This window comes from Syzygium oleosum, unplaced genomic scaffold (genome assembly GCF_021117445.2).
Source record: "Syzygium oleosum isolate NSW1041296 unplaced genomic scaffold, Sole_v2.1 Sole_v2.01, whole genome shotgun sequence".
Classification (NCBI taxonomy): Eukaryota; Viridiplantae; Streptophyta; class Magnoliopsida; order Myrtales; family Myrtaceae; genus Syzygium; species Syzygium oleosum.
Window position 1 is genome coordinate 27,415,863 of NW_026607485.1, and position 20,727 is coordinate 27,436,589.

General features: G+C 39.8%; 1 protein-coding gene across 2 annotated transcripts; it reads left to right on the forward strand.

Annotated features, from left to right (window-relative positions):
- Positions 1 to 11,537: 11,537 nt before the first annotated feature.
- On the forward strand, positions 11,538 to 19,429 carry LOC115662142 (pleiotropic drug resistance protein 1-like). 2 transcript variants are annotated; one of them, XM_056310174.1, is made up of 24 exons: positions 11,538 to 11,999; positions 12,285 to 12,405; positions 13,041 to 13,129; positions 13,516 to 13,600; positions 13,717 to 13,876; positions 13,992 to 14,068; positions 14,267 to 14,320; positions 14,402 to 14,492; positions 14,562 to 14,863; positions 14,967 to 15,248; positions 15,334 to 15,650; positions 15,745 to 15,905; positions 15,999 to 16,102; positions 16,198 to 16,360; positions 16,441 to 16,564; positions 16,702 to 16,831; positions 16,932 to 17,264; positions 17,414 to 17,704; positions 17,794 to 17,877; positions 17,963 to 18,096; positions 18,182 to 18,409; positions 18,484 to 18,655; positions 18,758 to 19,012; positions 19,119 to 19,429. In XM_056310174.1, exons 1-24 carry the CDS (start codon positions 11,668 to 11,670, stop codon positions 19,377 to 19,379), a joined length of 4,350 nt encoding a protein of 1,449 aa, XP_056166149.1. In that variant the 5' UTR covers positions 11,538 to 11,667; the 3' UTR covers positions 19,380 to 19,429. The 2 variants fall into 2 exon arrangements, with proteins under 2 accessions (XP_056166149.1, XP_030440182.2); XM_030584322.2 differs by having other exon boundaries at positions 16,441 to 16,557; positions 16,698 to 16,831.
- Positions 19,430 to 20,727: the final 1,298 nt, after the last annotated feature.

Below are 20,727 nucleotides of genomic sequence, written 5' to 3' on the forward strand. Positions count from 1 at the left end.
TTTTCATATAGTTCATGGATCATATTGCACATTAGATCAAAGTTTATGGATCATTTATGTTATTATTCCCTTTTCATAACGGCATAAATGGTTCCGTTAGCTGTAAGAATAGCTCGAGCTTTTCCACGTGTACCATTTTAGGTGTGTCTAAAAATCTTTTGTGGTAGTTGGTGAATGGACGCTCATTAAATGAAGTCACGACTTGTAAAAGCGTGGAACACATTGGAGGACGCAAAGATGATATTGGCAACGGGATCGGATGCGAAGACGTGTTTGCAGATGACGACATGCATTACATTTGGCTTCTATTGTCTTAAAAAACCTTCCTAACCTCGTGTGCTATCTCAAGCTGATTTCCTTCGTTTCCAAAGTCTGAAAAAACGACAACACCATGCCAACGTTGGCAAAAAACTCACTTTTGTCAGCACTCTTGTCAAGAAAAACAAATTTGATATGTCAATCATTTTCAATCGAGTTATTACCACAAAAAACCCAAAATTACTCTATCTGTGATAAATTTATCCCAAACTAAATCCAAAACTGGTACATTTATGACAAATTTACCCTCTGTTAGTTTCCGTTAAATTTTACTATCAAATTGCTAAATTGGATGATACGTGGCAATTAACGTGTGTACCGGTTTAGGGTTTTATCCCTTTATTTGTCACAAATTTATCAATTTATGGTTTTCATGGTAAATTTATCTCAAGTGTACCAGTTTAGAGTTTTTTGTGGTAATAAAATTAGTTTGGGATAAATTCATTATTTGGTGGTCAAAAAAATAATTTTGGGTAAATTTGTTATAAGTGTACCAGTTTGGGATTTTTCGGGGTATTAACCATTTTCAATCTCATTTTCCAGAAAATTAAATACGAATTTTTTTCATTTTGGAATTCAATTTTCGAGAAACAAGAATTTCATATTACCCGCCAATATTTTTTTCTCTTTCGTTAATAACTCGTCATTACACCAATTGGATGGGCAAGATTTGTTTCTTATTTTGCTTTCTTTTCCATTTCCTTTTATACCTTTTTATGTCCATAGTATACAAATTATTTTTTGGAAGACCCTACCCTCTCCTTCTCTTCCTTTTCCGTATCTTTAATTCCCATTGAAAATGGCGAGAGAATCGAAGCTCATTTTCTTTTGTAATTCTTTGATTCAGGTTGAAACTTCACAAAAGTAGTAAGAAAATTGAAGCTCCTTCTCATTCGTAACTATCCAGTTCACACTGAAATTTGACGAAAGTGACGAAAGAGTCAAAACACTATACTTTTCGAGATTGCAAATGTGAATAATCATGCTTTTTCTCTCTTATTAGATCTAGCATTTTTTTTTTGTTAATCTAGCTTGTTGATAGCGTCGTAACTAGTTTACATTTCTTGTAGTCGATTCTATGACTCCAGAATGTTACAATGAGCTCCTTTAATATTTAGAGAATAATTTAACGAAGATAACTTTACAATTATCCCCAGGATCCCAATCAATTTATTTTGTCTTTTTTTTTAAGATTTTGCTTTTTGTTTTCTATACTCTCACATTTTCTCTAATTAAATTCTCATATTTGTAATTTGTCTAATCAAATCCCTCTACTTTCACGAGTATTTTAATCAAGTTCCTCTGACACCAAATCCGACTAATTTTAGTTGACGTGACCATCAGATGACGCAAAGTGTGATGCGGATAATGTACGAATCCCCACGTGGATGTGTGCGGAAAATTTTGGCAAATGTGGGCAACATGAGTATAACGTGGATGAAATTTAGCCGATATGGACTCTCACATGGACATCCACGCCGGAAATTTTTATGCATTCTATGCTATGACGTCGTCCAAGGGCCACGTCCTTTGGACTCGGGCAAATTGGGTGGCGGAAGGATTTGATCAGAAAATTGGTGAAAGTTGAAGGATTTAAGATAAATTGAAAATATAGAAGTTTAATTAAAAAAAAAGCCTAAATATTGAAGTAACTTCTTTTTTCCCAACCTAGGAAAATATTTATAAAGTCAACAATTCAACTTGATGATATCGGGTGTAAGTATACCATTGAAGGTGAACTGGTTAAGATCTCTCATGTGCCATGAAAATGATGAAAGAGAAGGAAATCCTCTTTATTATCTACTAGGAGAAACCGTGAAGGAGTTGTTGTAGTTTCATAAGGTGAGTCAAACTCACACTTGACTCGGTTATGGCATATGCGGTTGGGGCACACGAATGAGGGTTTGACGATGTTGAGTGAGAGGGGGTTGTTGAAAGGTCATAAGACAGAGAAGTTGGACTTGTGTGAGCACTACATCTTTGGGAAACAACACCGGATTAAATTTAATACAACTATTCATTCTACTTCATTCAAACGTCCGAGACCCGACTTTGGTTCCTTCAAAGGGAGGTGCTCAATATATTTTGGGATTTATTGATGACCATTTGAGGAAGGTATGGGTATACTTCCTGAGCACAAATATGAGGTATTCAATCATTTCAAGAAGTTTAAGGCATTGATTAAGAAGTGGTCCAGTAAATAGGTCAAGTGTAAATTTTATTGAGTTTTGCCGCGAATAGCGGATTTTGAGACACTACACCGTGCCCAGGACACCACAACCATATGGCATCGCAGAAGAACATAAATTTAATACGAGTGAGCTCGGTGAATGTTTTCACATGCGGGACTAAGTAAGGAATATAGGGTCAAAGTAGTGAACCTGGCTTATTACCTAGTTAATCGATCTCCATTGTCTACTATCTAGTAGAAGACTTGAGGCCGAGCAAACCTATTGACTACACTGGATTACGAGTATTTGGATGTCATGTGTATGCTCATGCAAGTGATGGCAAGCTTGAGCCAAGGAGGAAGAAGTGTGTATTTTTCGGTTATGTATATGGTGGCTGCGGTGCACTGATCCTAAATCAACCGGTTTTCTAGTTAGCAGAAACGTGATCTTTGATGAAATTGCTATGCTTTGACAAAGTAGCCTTGAGACACTACAAACAAAGCACATGGATCACAGTGTTAATAGTGAGGTGGAGTTTCATATGGAGACTTCGGAGACCTCAGAAGTAAAGAGGATGAGACTACATATGAGACCTTAGTTCCTGAAATCGGTGATACAGAACAAGAAGTAGAGTCGTAAGACATTATAACAGCAGACAAACAAAGAAGGCAAATCAAACTACAGATACATTATGACTATATAGATAATGCTCATGAATACAAAGACGAACGTAAGAGCAAGAGAAGAGAAATGGAATGACAAAATGTAAACACTATCCGGGTAACTCGGTAGAAAGGTGTATAAAGTAAATTACCATCATGCCCTGGCTGAGGCTGAGGCTAATTTTTCTTCTTGGTGGGTGGAAATTGGAAAACCATTCTCACTTTGTTAGAATGTCAAGAGCTATTTTGCATTTTTAGGACAGAGACTTGATTATGAGATGGCGAATATGGACAGTGTCGTGGCTTTAATCTTAGGTTTTGGAGGTATGACTTATATGCGGGAACTTTTAAATGATCTCCCCATTTGTTCTCGAAATTTGTTGACCCTGAGAATCAAATTCTAACTAAATATCTCTAGTGGTTAAACCGGTCGTACCGTTTGAGTGATACACTCTTGGATTTATTCTCACAGTTGCATGTAGGAGCCGTTTGGGACAAATCATCCTATTCAAAATCCGTCTCAATGACTTTTGATTATAACGCATCGCGATTTTGGGAATAAACCGCTATTCGGGCTAAATAATGCAGTTGGGCATCGTAATCTAATTGGCGCTCATCATAGTACTCTCGAAACATGTAGTATGTCACCACTAATTGTAGAATCAACCACCTCGAATTTGTTGCCACGATCATTTCTTCGAATCGCACGTGGTTTCCAGATTTCAAACAAGAAAATTGGCCACAAATTGCACTATCACGATATTGTCAAGCCATCTTATAACTTTAAGATGTAATAGTCCCAAAATATGAAATTAGGGTTTGACAAACTAAGTTTGATTATGATTAATTTTCTTTCCGAGGGTTCCAAAACTATTCAAGTAATTTTAAGTTTTTAAAATAGGGATCATACTTTAGTGAACGACTTATCGGATTGGGTCTAGGTTAAACCCCAGATCCGTCTTAGGTTCCATGGACAATAGGGGTGATTGGTTCTTAGTCTGATTTGGTCTAATGGAACTGATCACTTTTTTATTTTTTTCCACCACAAAAAGAGAGAGTGACAAATCATAAGATATTGATAGAAGCAACGATGAGTGAAGAGTCATTGTGGTGCGTTGATAAGGAGAAAGCATTGTACGTGAGTTTAGTTCATATATTACTAATTTTTTTGAGGCAATAAAAAAAAAATGTAGTCGGGCCGGTCCAATTCTCCCTTGGAACTAGGAACTAGACCGCTCGGACACCGATTCTACTTTTAGGAACTAGGAACCGATTGACACTCTCGGAAACCGAACCAAACCGATTGGTTTGGTTTGCTCCGGACAGTTCCTGGTTTGGGCAATCCGTTTTGCACATCTCTAATGGGTAGAGGGAGGGCCAACGGTATTTGGTGCCAGTTTCATTTATGACGAACTGTATTTTTTGAAGTTTCGTGTTAATTTTCTCGATTTCTCCCCCAAGATTTTATAGGTCGTTTGCATGTACATTGACCTCCTAAGTCTTTTTGTTTTTTTGACCGGGACTCCCTAAATCTGAAAGTCTAAGCTTGCCAGTCTGATAGGTTTTGTGAATGATCCACAAACCCATCTTGAGTTGAGAAGCCCACTGAAAACCTAATTGAATTATGACCTAAAATTTTTTTATCAACTCTTGGCATGCCTTGAACTCATAAATCATAATTATCTTTGATTAATATCACGAAAAATCCCAAACGATACACCCGTGACAAATTTATCTCAAATTAATTTTTGTATCACCAAAATTCCCAAACTGGTACACTCGTGACAAATTACTCTAAACTAATATGGATTTCTAAGTGAACTTGCCATGTCAATTGAATTATTATCCAGCTTAGCAATTTCACGGTAAAATTTGACGGAAACTAATGGAGGAAAAATATGTTACTAGTGTATCAATTTGGGGAGTTTTAATGACCCAAAAATTAGTTTTGGGTAAATTTGTCATCGGTGTATCAGTTTGAGGTTTTTTATGATCCAAAAATTAGTTTGAGATAAATTTATCACAGATATACTAGCTTAGGGTTTTCCTTGGTATTAACCCATTATCTTGTGAGTAATTTTTTTTTTTTGGGTAACAAGAAGTTTAGGCGGATGGGAGATTACTCCATTTCAAGATAAGGGCATGTCGCAGCAATACTTTGAGGACTTATAGCGGACTTGCATTTCGCTTATTAACGAGAGACCGTAAGTAGCAAGAATCGAACCTAAGCACGATCAAACACAAAATGTCCGATCCTTACTAGCTAAGCCAACCGCCACTGGCTTTTCTTGAGTTATTTAATCTCCTGGACATACAAGTCTTCCTGTTCTTGACCCAAAAGATGCGTTTGACATGTTGATGGGGGGTAAGACTTGGAAACAGGAAAGATCACGACTTTCCTTCTGGAGACGCAGAGAGACATACATATTCTTGTTCGCGAGCTCACGGCATGCATTACGTTTTGGCACTATTGTGCATAGAAACTTCTTGTGTTTGCAGATGACGACACGTTTGGCACAATTATCCATAGAAACCTCCTGAAAACGCGTGCTGTCTCTAGCCAATTTGCATGTGCAGCGAGGCCAAATTGGCTCACTGTTTATTGCTTTATGGAAAATTAAGAGGGTTGTTTTAGAACTCCTATGCTAAGTTGTTAATTTTAGTTTGGGATAATGATACAAACAGTCCCTGAACTTTAGCCCAATATGCAATTTGATCCCTGAACTTTTAATTTGTTCAATGTAGTCCTTGAACTTTAAGCTAATGTTCAATATGGTCCATGAACTTTTAATTTGTTCGATGTCATTCTTGAACTTTTGGTACATGTTCAATTTAGTCCTTGAACTATGTGAAAATATTTAATGTAGTCCCTGACTTGAATTAATGGAAATGACTGCATTGAACATTTTCATACAGTTTAGGAACTGAATTGAACATGTACCAAAAGTTCAGGAACTGAATTGAACATGTACCAAAAGTTCAGGGACCACATTGCACATTAGATTAAAGTTTATGGACTTTATTGAACAAATTAAAAGTTCATGGACCAAAATGCACATTGGGCCAAAGTTCAGGGACTATTTGTGTCATTTCCCCTTTTAGTTTTATTACATAGCCATTTTATGTTTCAGTCATACCATATATGCTCGAGTAGACCACTCTTGTGATATAAACGTGGAAGCTAACCGGGATTTTGCGAGTTAAGTTAATGCAAAAGCACCGAAGAAACAAAACGAGGAACGATGAAGGACACAAGAGGTTTACGTGATTTTGTCCGAGTATCGGTATCTGCATCCACCGAAGAGAGCCAACAGTAAATAATTTACTATAATCGAAGAATCAGAATTGCAATCCGCCAAATCATCGTCGTCAGGGTCCCTCGCGAGCTGCTCGCGGAAATCCCAAGAGATCCTCGCGCAAGATTGATGAGTCCGCAACGTGATCAATCGATTTAGGGATAAAACAAAAGGATTTTTTTGGAGTTGAGCGAACTGATTTGGACGCTTTTTCCTTTTGTTGAAACGCATTGAAACGAAGAAGAAAAGAACGTCGCCGTTTTGATTTGGGACAAGAAGGGCTCCGCACTGAAACGCATACAAATGCCGCCGGTTTGATGTTCGGCGTCCACGTTAGGGCCAGTCCAACCACGTAGGCCGGTCGACGTTGACCGGGAATCCACGTAAGTATTTTCAGGGATAAATTGATCGGATTGACTCAATTGGCAAATTGTCAAAAGGTTTAAAACTAAAATGGCAAAATCAAAAGGTTCAAGACCGAATTGGCAAAACTAATAAGAAGTTTACGACTTTTTGGACAGTTTTCCCACTCCTCGTGCGGCTCGTTTTTTTTTTTTTTTCCTAAAATTCTCGTGCGGCTCGTTGTTAATCCTTCTCCAACTTCCAAGTCCATTGTTCCGACTTCAAGAACCGAGTCCTCTTATCTTTTTCCACCTATCAACGAGAGTCCCCACAAAACTCTAATTAAGAGAGTGGCCCCCAAAGAGATTAAGATCCAATCAAACAAAGAAAAGAAAACGGAATCCTCGTGTGACAAAGTGGTGACTTCCTTATTACTGTAGCAATTGGGAATCTCCTTATTAACATTCGATCGGGTCCGTAAGGGGCTCAAACTCGAGACGTTAATTTAACATTGATGATTCCATTTTATTCAACCAAGACTTCGTTTGTTTCGCGAAAAATGAATGAATTTGATAAACGTTTTTCTAAAAATGATCGTCTATATCGCTTACAAAATGAATGAACAAAAAAATATTTCCATCATCAACCAAGATGTGTATGCATAAATTTTTTTTTATTGACTGACTATTTCAAGCGATACGAGCGATCGTTTTTAGGACAAATCATTTATCTTCCGCAAAAAGCGTGTGTTCGTTTCGCGGAAAATGAGTGATTTGGAAAACATTTTTAGAAAAATGATTGTTTGTATCGCTCGCGAGCTGCTCGCGGGATATCCCCAGAGATCCTCGCGCAAGATTGATGAGTCCTCAACGTGATCAATCGATTTAGGGATAAAACAAAAGGATTTTTTTGGAGTTGAGCGAACTGATTTGGACACTTTTTCCTTTTGTTGAAACGCATTGAAACGAAGAAGAAAAGAACGTCGCCGTTTTGATTTGGGACAAGAAGGGCTCCGCACTGAAACGCATACAAACGACGCCGGTTTGATGTTCGGCGTCCACGTTAGGGCCGGTCCGACCACGTAGGCCGGTCGACGTTGACCGGGAATCCACGTAAGTATTTTCAGGGGTAAATTGGTCGGATGGACTCAATTGGCAAATTGTCAAAAGGTTTAAAACTAAAATGGCAAAATCAAAAGGTTCAAGACCGAATTGGCAAAACTAATAAGAAGTTTACGACTTTTTGGACAGTTTTCCCACTCCTCGTGCGGCTCGTTTTTTTTTTTCCTAAAATTCTCGTGCGGCTCGTTGTTAATCCTTCTCCAACTTCCAAGTCCATTGTTCCGACTTCAAGAACCGAGTCCTCTTATCTTTTTCCACCTATCAACGACAGTCCCCACAAAACTCTAATTAAGAGAGTGGCCCCCAAAGAGATTAAGAGTCAGTCAAACAAAGAAAAGAAAACGGAATCCTCGTGTGATAAAGTGGTGACTTCCTTATTACTGTAGCAATCGGGAATCTCCTTATTAACATTCGATCCGGTCCATAAGGGGCTCAAACTCGAGACGTTAATTTAACATCGACGATTCCATTTTATTCATTCAAGGCTTCATTTATTTCGCGAAAAATAAATGAATTTGAGAAATATTTTTCTAAAAATGATTGTCTATATTGCTTACAAAATGAATAAACAAAAAAATATTTCCATCGTCAACCAAGATGTGTATGCATAAAATGTTTTTATTGACTGACTATTTCAAGCGATACGAGCTATCATTTTTAGAACAAATCATTTATCTTCCGCAAAAAGCGTGTGTTCGTTTCTCGGAAAATGAGTGATTTGAAAAACATTTTTTGAAAAATGATTGTTTATATCATTTTAAAAAATTAGTCAATGAAAATTTTTTGCATCATAAATAACAATCCATGCTTAACTATTTTCGTGGGCAACAAAAAAATTTCCCATTAATTTAATTTTGGGTTAATACCACGAAAAACCCCAAACTGGTACACCTGTGATAAATTTACCCTTCGTTAAATTGGATTAATATTACGAAAAACCACAAACTGCTAAATTTGTGACAAACAGAGGGGTAAAACCCTAAACTGGCACACCCGTCAACTGGCACGTGTCATCCAACTTAGCAATTTGACAGTAAAATTTAACGGAAACTAATAGAGGGTAAATTTGTCACAGGTGTACCAGTTTGGGGTTTTGAGCGGTCAAAAAATTAGTTTTCAGTAAATTTGTCGCAAGTATACCAGTTTGAGGGTTTTTTTGTGGTATTAACCATTTATTTTCTAAATCATATAAGCGATCATTTTTCGAAAAATGTTTTCCAAATCATTCATTTTTCGCAAAACAAACGTAGCCTATGTATTTATTAGGGGTGTGCAAAGGAACTGGGAACCACCCGGACCTCCTAGGACGGGACGGGACCGGCCCGGAACCGGCGGTTCTCGTGAGGACCAATCCGGTTCTTGGTTCTAATTTACAAGACCTGTGAGTATTGGTCCGGTTTCCAGTTCTAGGTTAGAACCGCCCATCCGCCCACCCGGACCGGACCGGTAATATATATAATTTTTTAGAAAAATTTCAACAAAAAAAATAAAGCATTTTTAGAAAAATGAAAACAATAAAATCCCTAATTTAAAGATCAATTCTCAATTCCCATCAACTTACGGTCACGCCTTTAACCGTTCATCGCCTCCCTCTCTCACTCTCATTCACCTCCATTTGCGTGAAACTTGGTGGGACTAGTTCCAATTTTTTAGAACCGGTCCTTAGTGGGCGGTTCCCGGTTCCATGTTGGGAACCAACCGTCCGGACCACGCTCACCCTAGTATTTATTGGTTTTAATTTTCTTGTTGCCAACGGGACATAACATCATCCTTGTTGCCTTCCTTTGGTCCAAATTATTTTCTACAACGGCATAAATGGTTCCTCTAGCTGTAACTTGTAAGTGTAGCTTGAGCTTTTTCGATGTACCGATACACCGTTGTAGGTGTCTAAAGGTGGTCACGAATTGCAAAAGCGTTGAACGCATTGGAGGACGCAAAGATGGTATTTGCGACGGGATCGGATGCGGATGCCACGACATATTATGCAGATGACGACATGCATTACGTTCGGCTTCTATGGTCCCAAAAAACCTTCCTTCGTTTTCAAAGTCTGAAGAAACGACCAAAAACTTACTTTGGTCAACACTCTTGTCAAGAAAAAAAAAATTGATGTGTCAATCGCTTTCAATGTCATTTTCAAGATAATTAAGAATGAATTTTTTTTTTCATTTTGAATTTTTTGCCTTAATAACTCATCGTTACATCAATTGGATGGTCAAGATTTTTTTTCTTATTTTGCTTTTTTTTCCATTTCCTTTTATACCTTTTCATGTCCATGGTATAAAAATTATTTTCGCAAAGACCCTACCCTCTCCTTCTCCTTCTCTTCCGTAGCTTTAATTCCCATCGAAACTTCACGACTCTTACGTAACTTTCTGGTCCATGTCAAAACTTCGCGAAATTGGCAAGAGAATCCAAGCTCATTTTCTTCCGTAATTCTCTTATTCATGTCGAAACTTCACAAAAGCAGAAAAGCTCATCCTCTTTTGTAACTATTTAGTTCACATCGAAGTTGACAAAAGTGGCGAAAGAGTTAAAACACTATACCTTTTAAGATTGCGAATGTAAAAAATCCTCTTATTAGATTTGGCATTACTTTGGTTAATCTATCTCATCGATAGCGTCGTAACTAGTTTACATTTCTTATAGTCGATTCTATATGCTACAATGAGCTTTTTTGCTATTTAAGGTTTAGATCGTATAATGATCTTGGATTGATTCTATGCATTTCTATTTCTTTAGCAATAAATTGTGATAAATTCTTACCATTTTTGTTTGTGCATTTACACTGATATGGTAGTTCCTACCAAACATTGAACGGGGTAGAATATGAATATATCCGCTCTATTACTACAATTCACTAATAGTAAAATCTCTTTATTCAGTTCCATCTTATCTAGTTCTATCTTGACTTGAAATCTAGACGACCAAACACAACTTTAGAGAATAAATTAACGATAATAACTTTACAATTATCCCCAGGATACCAATAAATTTATTTTGTCTTTTTTTTTAAGATTTTGCTCTTTGTTTTCTATACCCACGCATTTTCTCTAATTAAATTCTCGTACTTTTACTCGGTCTAATCAAATTTTTCCAATTTCACGAGTATCTTAATCAAGTCCCTCTGACACCAAATCTGACTAATTTCAATTGACGTGGCCACCAGACGACGCAAAGTATGATGCCGATAAAATGCGAATCCCCATGTGGACGTACGTGGAAAAATGTAGCAAATGTAGGCAACATGAGTACAATGCGGACGAAATATAGCCAATATGGACTCTCACATGGACGTCCATGCCAGAAAAATTTCGTGCATACTATGCTACAACTTCGTCCAAGGGCCACACCCATTGGACTTGGACGGACTGGGTGTGGAAGGATTTGATCAGAAAATTTGTGAAAGCTGAAGTATTTAATCGGACAAATCGAAAATATAGAAGTTTAATTTAAAAAAAAGCCTAAATATTGAAGTAACTTCTTTTTTCCCAACCTAGGAAAATATTTATAAAGTCAACAATTCAAATGCCGCCCTGTGGGGCCTAACACACGCACAGTCTATCCTCTATAAATTCCATGTTCCCGTCTCTTGTCCTCCATCTCTTTCTTACTTATGAGCTCGATTCAAAGAGCAACTTTTCATACGTGAGTACACAAGCACACATCAGCGATAAACAGAACACAAAGGGATTCTTCCACTTCTTTGTGCTAGGAAAACAGAGCAAGAGCAACGGTTTAGCAGACACCCTCATCCATGGATGGAGGAGATATATACAGCGCGAGCAACAGCCTTCGCGTGACCAGCTCCTCCACGTGGAGGAATCGTGCGGCGGTGGACGCGTTCTCGAGGTCCTCGCGCAATGAGGACGATGAAGAAGCTCTGAGATGGGCTGCTATCGAGAAACTCCCCACCTTCGAACGTCTCCGGAAAGGGATTCTGACCGATTCGCACGGCGACGGTGCTAACGAGATCGACATCAAGAACCTGGGTTTTCACGAGAGGAAGAGATTGCTTGAGAGGTTGGTGAAGGTCACCGAGGAGGACAACAAGAGCTTCTTGCTGAAGCTCAGGAACCGCATTGATAGGTACAGTCTCTGTTTGCTCTGTTTTTTGGAACCTCTGTTTGTGGGGTTCCTGAGAAAAGAGAAAATGTTTACCAAATTTGCCACGTTTCTTGGTATGTTACCAAGGAAAATCCTTATCATGTCTGACCATCTCTTGTTAGTGAAAATTTTCTCGTCCAGAATGGTGCGAATTGTTCATTCAAGATCATACATGTTCTGTTTTTTTCCCGAGAAAGTTTTCCCACAAGATGTTTTTTTTTTTTTTTCGAGTTTGAATAATTGTGCTTTTCGTGAATCTGGTGGCAGAGTTGGACTTGATATTCCTACAATTGAAGTCAGATTTGAGCATTTGAACGTGGAGGCAGAGGCTCATGAAGGAAGCAGAGCTCTGCCCACCGTCATTAATTTCTGCACTAATATTCTGGAGGTAAGCCAGCAACCACCTAAATATGTGGAATGTAAAAGCCAAAAAGGCAGCTCCATTTTTGTTGGGCTCCTAATTCAAGTGTAGGACTTGGATCCTCATCGATATGGACTTCGATATGTGATTTATATGGCATTGGCTCTCTCACCACAATAGCTATTGAAGTGTGGAGAGAGCCCAAGACCATATAAACCACACATCAAAGCCCCATACCATATATGTGAGATCCAAGTCCCATCCCTTGCAGTTAGGATCATAACAATCAACCATGCTCTGCAATCTCGACGCACACATGGGGTTGGCTTTTGTACTAGCCTTTTGCTAGTCCAGGGCAAACACTGCAATACCAGGGTCACCACTCGCGGTGCTCAATTGCAACTGGGAGAGGTGGCGGATGGCTCTTGTATCAATCGATATAGACTTTAGGAGAACCACAATCCAAAACCTGGCTATTGAGGCGTGGGAACCCAATAAAATATAAACCACACATCCAAGTCCCTATACTAAGAGTCCCGTAGCTTGCAATTAGGATCATATTGATTTTCTGACTGAAATGATATTCAGTAAATTGCTTGGATGTTCTGATTGTTTCTTTGTTTAACCTTTACTTTTCTTTTTGTTTCTTTCTACCCCTGAAGGGCTTCTTCAATTTTCTGCACATACTTCCTAGTAGAAAGAAGCACTTGACTATCCTTCAAGGTGTCAGTGGGATCATCAAACCTGGCAGGTGAGCAAATCAAAACCAACTCAAAAATCAGTTCTTCAAGCCTCCAAATTGCACTGAACTGAACTTAATTTTATTTCACCACGTGTGATTTGGTTCCATCTCCGAGCTTGGTGCTGTGTTCTATAAAAGCATTACATGTCGGGTAGTTATTCAAAGGTCTCAACTAGAAATTGTCACATTCTTGTTGGAAAGAAGTTTTTAGCGTGTCCATTGGATTACCGATTCAAATTCAATTTGATACTAATATATTTCCTTTCTTTCAATGAGAACAAATCGAACTGAACTGAATCTGGATTCGTCTTTGTCCACGATTGAAACAGTGAAAAATCAGCTTTACTTTTCTTTTCTGGCAAGTTTCTTTCTCATTTGGATGGACCATTTTGCAGGATGACTTTGCTTCTGGGTCCGCCTAGTTCAGGGAAGACCACACTCTTGTTAGCTTTGGCCGGCAAGCTTGATCCTGAACTAAAGGTTAATGCAAGTCACCTTTCATTTAATTTAATCCCTTCTTTTCTGGATTTTCAACTTTTATTTGATACATCAAAATATCATCCAACAATACTAAAAAAGTGAAGATTGTTCCTCAGACAACAGGAAGGGTAACTTACAATGGACATGGCTTGGATGAGTTTGTGCCCCAAAGAACCGCGGCTTACATAAGTCAACACGATCTTCACATAGGAGAAATGACAGTTAGAGAAACTTTGGCCTTCTCTGCAAGATGTCAGGGTGTTGGATCACGATACGGTTAACAAATTTGAATTGATACTTTTACTTCTTTATAATGTCATATTTGAGTTTGACTTAGACAATTTTTTTTTTTCCGAATAAGAAATGCTGATTCTTTTGGCGGCATCTGCAGATATGTTGGCAGAGTTGTTGAGAAGAGAGAAAGCGGCAAATATAAAACCAGATCCTGATATTGATATCTTCATGAAGGTAATTAAACAAGGAGAGCTTAGAGTTGTTTTTCGTTTTTCCAATTAAAAGAAAGGAAATGAAATAAGTAATCCATAAGAAGAAACTGATGAGGAAGTAATGATTTTAAGTCGAACTCCAGCAAGCAGTTACTATGTTTTTGAATTCTTAGACCAACGTGGGTGTGGTTTTTCTAATGCAATGGGTCTAATTCCACAGGCAGCAGCAACAGAAGGTCAGGAGGCTAATGTTGTTACTGATTATATCCTCGAGGTAACTTCGACAAGAATGGCCCCAAAATCATGCAGGCACTTGACAAATAGCAGAACTTTAATGCACATGTTTTCTCCACAGATATTAGGGCTGGAAGTATGTGCTGATACGATGGTTGGAGATGAAACGTTGAGGGGTATTTCTGGAGGACAACGGAAGCGTGTGACCACAGGTTAGAACTAGAAGCATATCAAACTTTTAATAACTGAAAATTTTCAATTCTCTGACCTGTAATTTCTAGGTGAGATGCTGGTTGGGCCAGCCGAGGTATTGCTCATGGATGAGATATCTACTGGGCTCGATAGCTCGACGACATACCAAATCGTCAACTCCCTGAAACAATTTATTCACATTCTTGATGGAACGGCTGTTATCTCTCTCCTCCAGCCAGCTCCGGAGACCTACGATCTGTTTGATGACATCATTCTCCTATCTGATGGTCAGATCGTTTACCAGGGTCCACGTGAACTCGTCCTAGATTTCTTCGAATCTGTGGGATTCAAATGCCCTGAAAGGAAGGGTGTTGCCGATTTCTTGCAGGAAGTATGTAAAAATATGAAAATTTTGTCTCAGCAACTTTTAGGATTTTAAAGATATTCTCTGTAGGAAGTCTCTTGCAATAACGTACTTTTCTACCTTTCAATAGGTAACGTCAAGAAAAGATCAGCATCAGTATTGGGTACGCAAAGACGAGCCTTACACTTTTGTAACGGTTCGGGAATTTGTGGAGGCATTCCAGTCATTTCACGTGGGAAGAAAACTCGGGGATGAACTTTCCACTCCATTTGATAAGAGCAAGAACCACCCGGCCGCTTTGACTACCAAAAGATTTGGTGTTGGAATGAAGGATTTGCTGAAAGCTTGCATTTCAAGAGAGTACTTGCTTATGAAAAGGAACTCCTTTGTCTACATCTTCAAGATCACTCAGGTAAATACCAACTTCATTCTCTTTCAGTTCACTTCAACCATGAATTGTCTGAGGTAGTTAAACTGATATTGACTTGTTTTATTAGCTCACAATTATGGCATTTATTTCGATGACCCTATTCTTACGGACTAAGATGCATCGGGATACCATAACTGATGGAGGAATTTACATTGGTGCCTTGTTCTTCACCGTGACTACGATCATGTTCAATGGAATGGCGGAGCTTTCGATGACCATAGCCAAGCTCCCGATTTTCTACAAGCAAAGAGACCTCCTCTTCTATCCAGCATGGGCATATGCTCTTCCAACCTGGATTCTAACGATCCCTATCACATTTGTGGAGGTTGCAGTTTGGGTGTTCATCACCTACTTCATCATTGGATACGATCCAAATGTTGGAAGGTAAGAAGAACTGTGATTATTCTTTGGTGGTAAGATGGAAATTCTAATCTTGTTGTCCTAGTTGAGACATTCTATCGTCTATATTGTGTTGCAGGTTGCTCAAGCAGTATCTTTTGCTTGTGGCCGTTAATCAGATGGCCTCTGGATTGTTTCGATTGATCGCAGCACTTGGGAGAAACTTAATCGTTGCCAACACATTCGGGTCGTTTGCGCTGCTCACACTCTTTGCATTGGGCGGAGTTGTTCTTTCCCGAGGTATTACGAATACTAGAGTTCCACCTCTTTCTTTATTTTGTTTGTAGCCTCTTTTTCATAAGTAGGCCTAATCCTGATTTCTTTGAATTGTAGAGGACGTAAAGAAATGGTGGATTTGGGGCTACTGGATATCTCCTTTAATGTATGGGCAAAATGCGATAGTCGTTAACGAGTTTTTGGGATCAAGTTGGGATAAGGTAAAGTCTTGTAACTGCTTAATAACAATATTTTGACCTTTCATAGATATGAATCTCTGATTCACTGATTCCTCTTGTGTTATTCCCTATAATAGATTCCCCCAAATTCAAGTTCAAACGAACCACTGGGAATTCAAGTTTTGAAGTCTCGTGGGTTCTTTACTGAAGCATACTGGTATTGGATTGGAGTTGGGGCATTGCTTGGGTTTGTCATCCTCTTCAACTTTGGGTTTTCAGTGGCTCTTGCTCTTCTCAACCGTAAGTGCCTTTTGCTTTTCTTCTTGTTCAAGTTTCTGTCAACAGGAGCTTACCTACTCGAGCTTCATGTGATGATGCAGCCTTTGGCAAATCCCAGACAGTAAAATCAGATGATCCTGAGGGCAATGAGGACGTTAATAGAAGGGGAGGATCAATTCAGTTGCAATCTCAAGGCTCTAGTCTCAAAAATGAATCGGGTATAAAGTCTTGATAGTTGGTTTCTTTTCATTTTCTATCATTTAGCAGTAGTTAAGACCTCAAGGGGGTGAACAAAAGGCTTTGGTCCATCGAGGACTCGTGCTACTTCTTTTCCTATCTATTCTATTGGGTCTTGTAGGGAGGTCATCCGGGCCTTCACCTACACGGCCTGAGACAACCGTTGCCGTCAATAGGAAAAGAGGAATGGTGCTCCCATTTGAGCAGCACTCAATTACATTCGATGAAATAACTTATTCAGTTGATATGCCACAGGTAACTGTGTTAAGCTATGAAATGTCTGAAGATAGTACTGTCTCGATATATTATCATAGTAGATCATAAGTGTTAAAGCTTGAATGTTTTATCTTGGCAGGAAATGAAGAACCAAGGTGTTCTCGAGGATAAATTGGTCCTCTTGAAAGGTGCAAGTGGTGCTTTTAGGCCAGGTGTTCTTACAGCTCTAATGGGCGTCAGCGGTGCTGGTAAAACTACTCTGATGGATGTGTTGGCTGGAAGAAAAACCGGAGGATACATCAAGGGGAACATAACAATTTCTGGGTATCCAAAGAATCAAGATACATTTGCTCGAATTTCCGGATATTGTGAACAAAACGACATCCATTCACCTCATGTTACTGTCTACGAATCCTTACTTTACTCGGCATGGCTGCGTTTGCCTCCTGGCGTGGACGACCAAACCAGAAAGGTTTGCATCTACCACCACAATATATTTCTACCAGGATTGCCTTCTCAACTCAAAACAAATTGTGGAAGTGCTTGCCGCTTAGTTGTTTATGCAGTCTAGTTGAGGATCAATCTAATTCAAATAATTTCTAATGGAAAAAAATGTTGTAGATGTTTGTCGAGGAAGTCATGGAGCTTGTGGAGCTAAATCCGCTGAGACAGGCCTTGGTCGGTTTGCCTGGTGTGAATGGTCTATCCATTGAGCAACGCAAAAGGCTGACCATTGCGGTTGAACTAGTCGCAAACCCCTCCATCATTTTCATGGACGAACCAACCTCAGGGCTTGATGCAAGAGCTGCTGCTATTGTCATGAGAACAGTTAGGAATACAGTGGACACGGGGAGAACGGTCGTATGCACAATTCACCAACCAAGCATTGATATATTTGAAGCTTTCGATGAGGTGAGTTATGTGAGCTAATTCAAAACACGAAAAATCTGTTTGCAGCGCACTCAAACTTAGAAGCTATTGCATTTTTACTTCTTCTGCAGCTTTTCTTAATGAAACGAGGGGGGCAGGAGATATATGTCGGTCCTCTGGGTCTTCATTCTTCTCATCTGATAAAGTATTTTGAGGTACAGACTGATTCACTTACATAATCTGGCTTCGATCGTACTTTTTTTTTGCTACTTGAATCACCAAGGTATCTTCAAAATGAAGGGAATCCAAGGAGTTAGCAAAATCAAAGATGGCTATAATCCAGCAACTTGGATGCTCGAAGTTACAAGCCCAGCACAAGAACTTGCTCTGGGTATCGATTTTTCTGATTTATACAAAAACTCAGATTTGTACAGGTGAGTTTACTATCGAGTTCCAACTTTTAGTTTTGCTATTGACCAGTACAATGTCAGTGGGAAAACACATTTTCGTGATTTTCAGGAGAAACAAGGGTTTGATTGAAGAGTTGAGCATACCTCCTCCAAATTCTAAGGATCTCTACTTCCCGACTAAGTATTCTCAGTCAACTTTCACCCAATTGATGGCTTGCTTATGGAAGCAACATTGGTCTTACTGGCGGAATCCGCCATATACGGCTGTTCGGTTCCTCTTCACCATCTTCATTGCCTTAATGTTCGGGACTATGTTCTGGGACCTCGGCTCTAAAACGTAAGTTCTGCCTAGAACGTCAATATCTGCCTCATTCATTCTCGAAGTTGTGTTCCTGAAAGTTAGGTTCGCAGGACCCAGAGTCAAGATTTGATGAATGTGATGGGATCTATGTATGCGGCTGTTGTCTTCCTTGGGATCCAAAATGCGTCTTCTGTGCAACCAGTTGTAGCAGTGGAGAGAACGGTTTTCTATAGAGAGCGAGCTGCAGGGATGTACTCGGCCCTGCCGTATGCATTAGCACAGGTAAAATTGCTTCGAAATGATTACAAGTAGGCTTATTCTAAGTAGTGTTATGCATAAATTAATATTGGAAAGCTGCTTACGTGATTAATTTGTATTTCGTAGGTTCTGATTGAAGTCCCTTATGTTCTCGTGCAAGCTATATCGTATGGCGTCATAGTTTATGCAATGATTGGATTCGAATGGACCATTGCAAAATTTTTCTGGTATCTGTTCTTTATGTGCTTCACATTGTTGTATATCACATACTACGGTATGATGGCCGTGGGCATGACCCCAAACCACCACATCGCTTCCATCATCTCTTCTGCATTCTACGCCATGTGGAACCTCTTTTCGGGGTTCGTTGTGCCGAGGACTGTAAGTTCTACAGCAACCCATCAATTTTAATGTTTCTGCTGATTTTGTTTTCAACATCAAGTGAATGCCTGATTTGTGAACATCCTCATGACTTCCTATTTACCAGAGGATACCTATCTGGTGGAGATGGTACTATTGGGCGTGCCCGGTTTCTTGGACTTTATATGGATTGGTGGTCTCTCAGTTCGGCGATTTAAAGAACATGCTCGACGACACTGGGGGCACGGTGGAAGAATACGTGAGAGATTACTTCGGTTTCCGACACGATTTCCTGGGCGTGATCGCCGCCATGATGATAGTATTCACGGTGCTCTTTGCGTCCGTTTTCGCCATTTCCATAAAGGTGCTCAATTTCCAGAGGTGGTAGACTTCGGCGTCGCATCGATCCGCAGAACAAGCATGTCTCTATCAGAAAATGAGAACACATAAATTGGCATCAAATTACAATAGCAAGTAGATGTATATAACACTCTTGCTTTTCTAGCAAATGTCTGCATCTTTTCAATCATATGGATCTTTTCTTGAAGTAAGGATTAAACTGTGAATTGGTTGCTGCAACAAATGAACAGTCCTAAGACCAGAGACTAGATTCAGTAACCAAGAACAAGAATGCATATCATGATCATTCCTTTGGAAAAATGGTACAAACAATCCATCATCTTTGATCAATATGCAATGTGCTCCCTGAACTTTTAATTTGTTTAATATGGTCTCTGAATTGGCAAATTGTGTTGTGGTGTATGTGCATGAGAAATGTCCTAAGGCGTGGTTATGCGGGACTGAGCCCGGATTGATTGGAGGGCTGCCAACCTGAGGCATGATTACGCGGGCGTGGCTAGAAAGGCAAGAAATGACCTGAGACGTGGTTACGCGGGTCGAGAGAAATGTCTCGAGGCATGGTTACACGGAACTGAGCCCGGATTGATCGGAGGGCTGCCAACCTGAGGCGTGGTTACGCGGGTGTGGCTAGAAAGGCAAGAAATGACCTGAGGCGTAGTTACGTGGGTCGAGAGAAATGTCCTGAGGCGTGGTTACGCGGGATTGAGCCCCGATTGATCGGAGGGCTGGACCTGAGGCTTGTTGACGCGGGTCGTGGATAGTTGGTTGGACACGCATGTGAAATGTGTTTGGGTTAAATTGGGTGAACGTACGTGGTTATGACGCTTGAGTGTTTATATTGTGTTCTTGAGCTATTATTGCATTATTGTGATTTGACTAATGCACGAAGTTGGCGGGTGATTTGAGGCGAGGTAAGTGTGCATGAGAATTCTATTATGTCGATTGCTAGATTGCATGCTGGGACTCGTCTGGGTATGCATTGGCCTAGGTGGGGTTTAGGTTGTCTGCTTATTGAAATTTATTCTCATTGCTGTAGCACAAACCATTTTAGATCCCCGACCCCAACCTTGATCATGCCGCCACCTCGGCGTTTTGGGGTCCCTATGCATATGGTGCATGAGAAGACCGAGTATCCAGTAGGTCCACATCAGACTTACATTAGGCACTTCACTACAGTCTGGGTAGATGTGGGCTTAGAGGACTTACAGCGTCACACTTACTTGGCCTGGTTTTATCGTGACGGGTTGGAGTTAATTGGCCCAATCCGGGGTTTTGAGAGACAGCAGTACGGCAATGAGGATGCCGTGGATTGGGAGCCAAGGGACGTGTATGCTCCTGATGGTGAGATTCTGGACGCCGAAGAGCCCCCAAAGAAC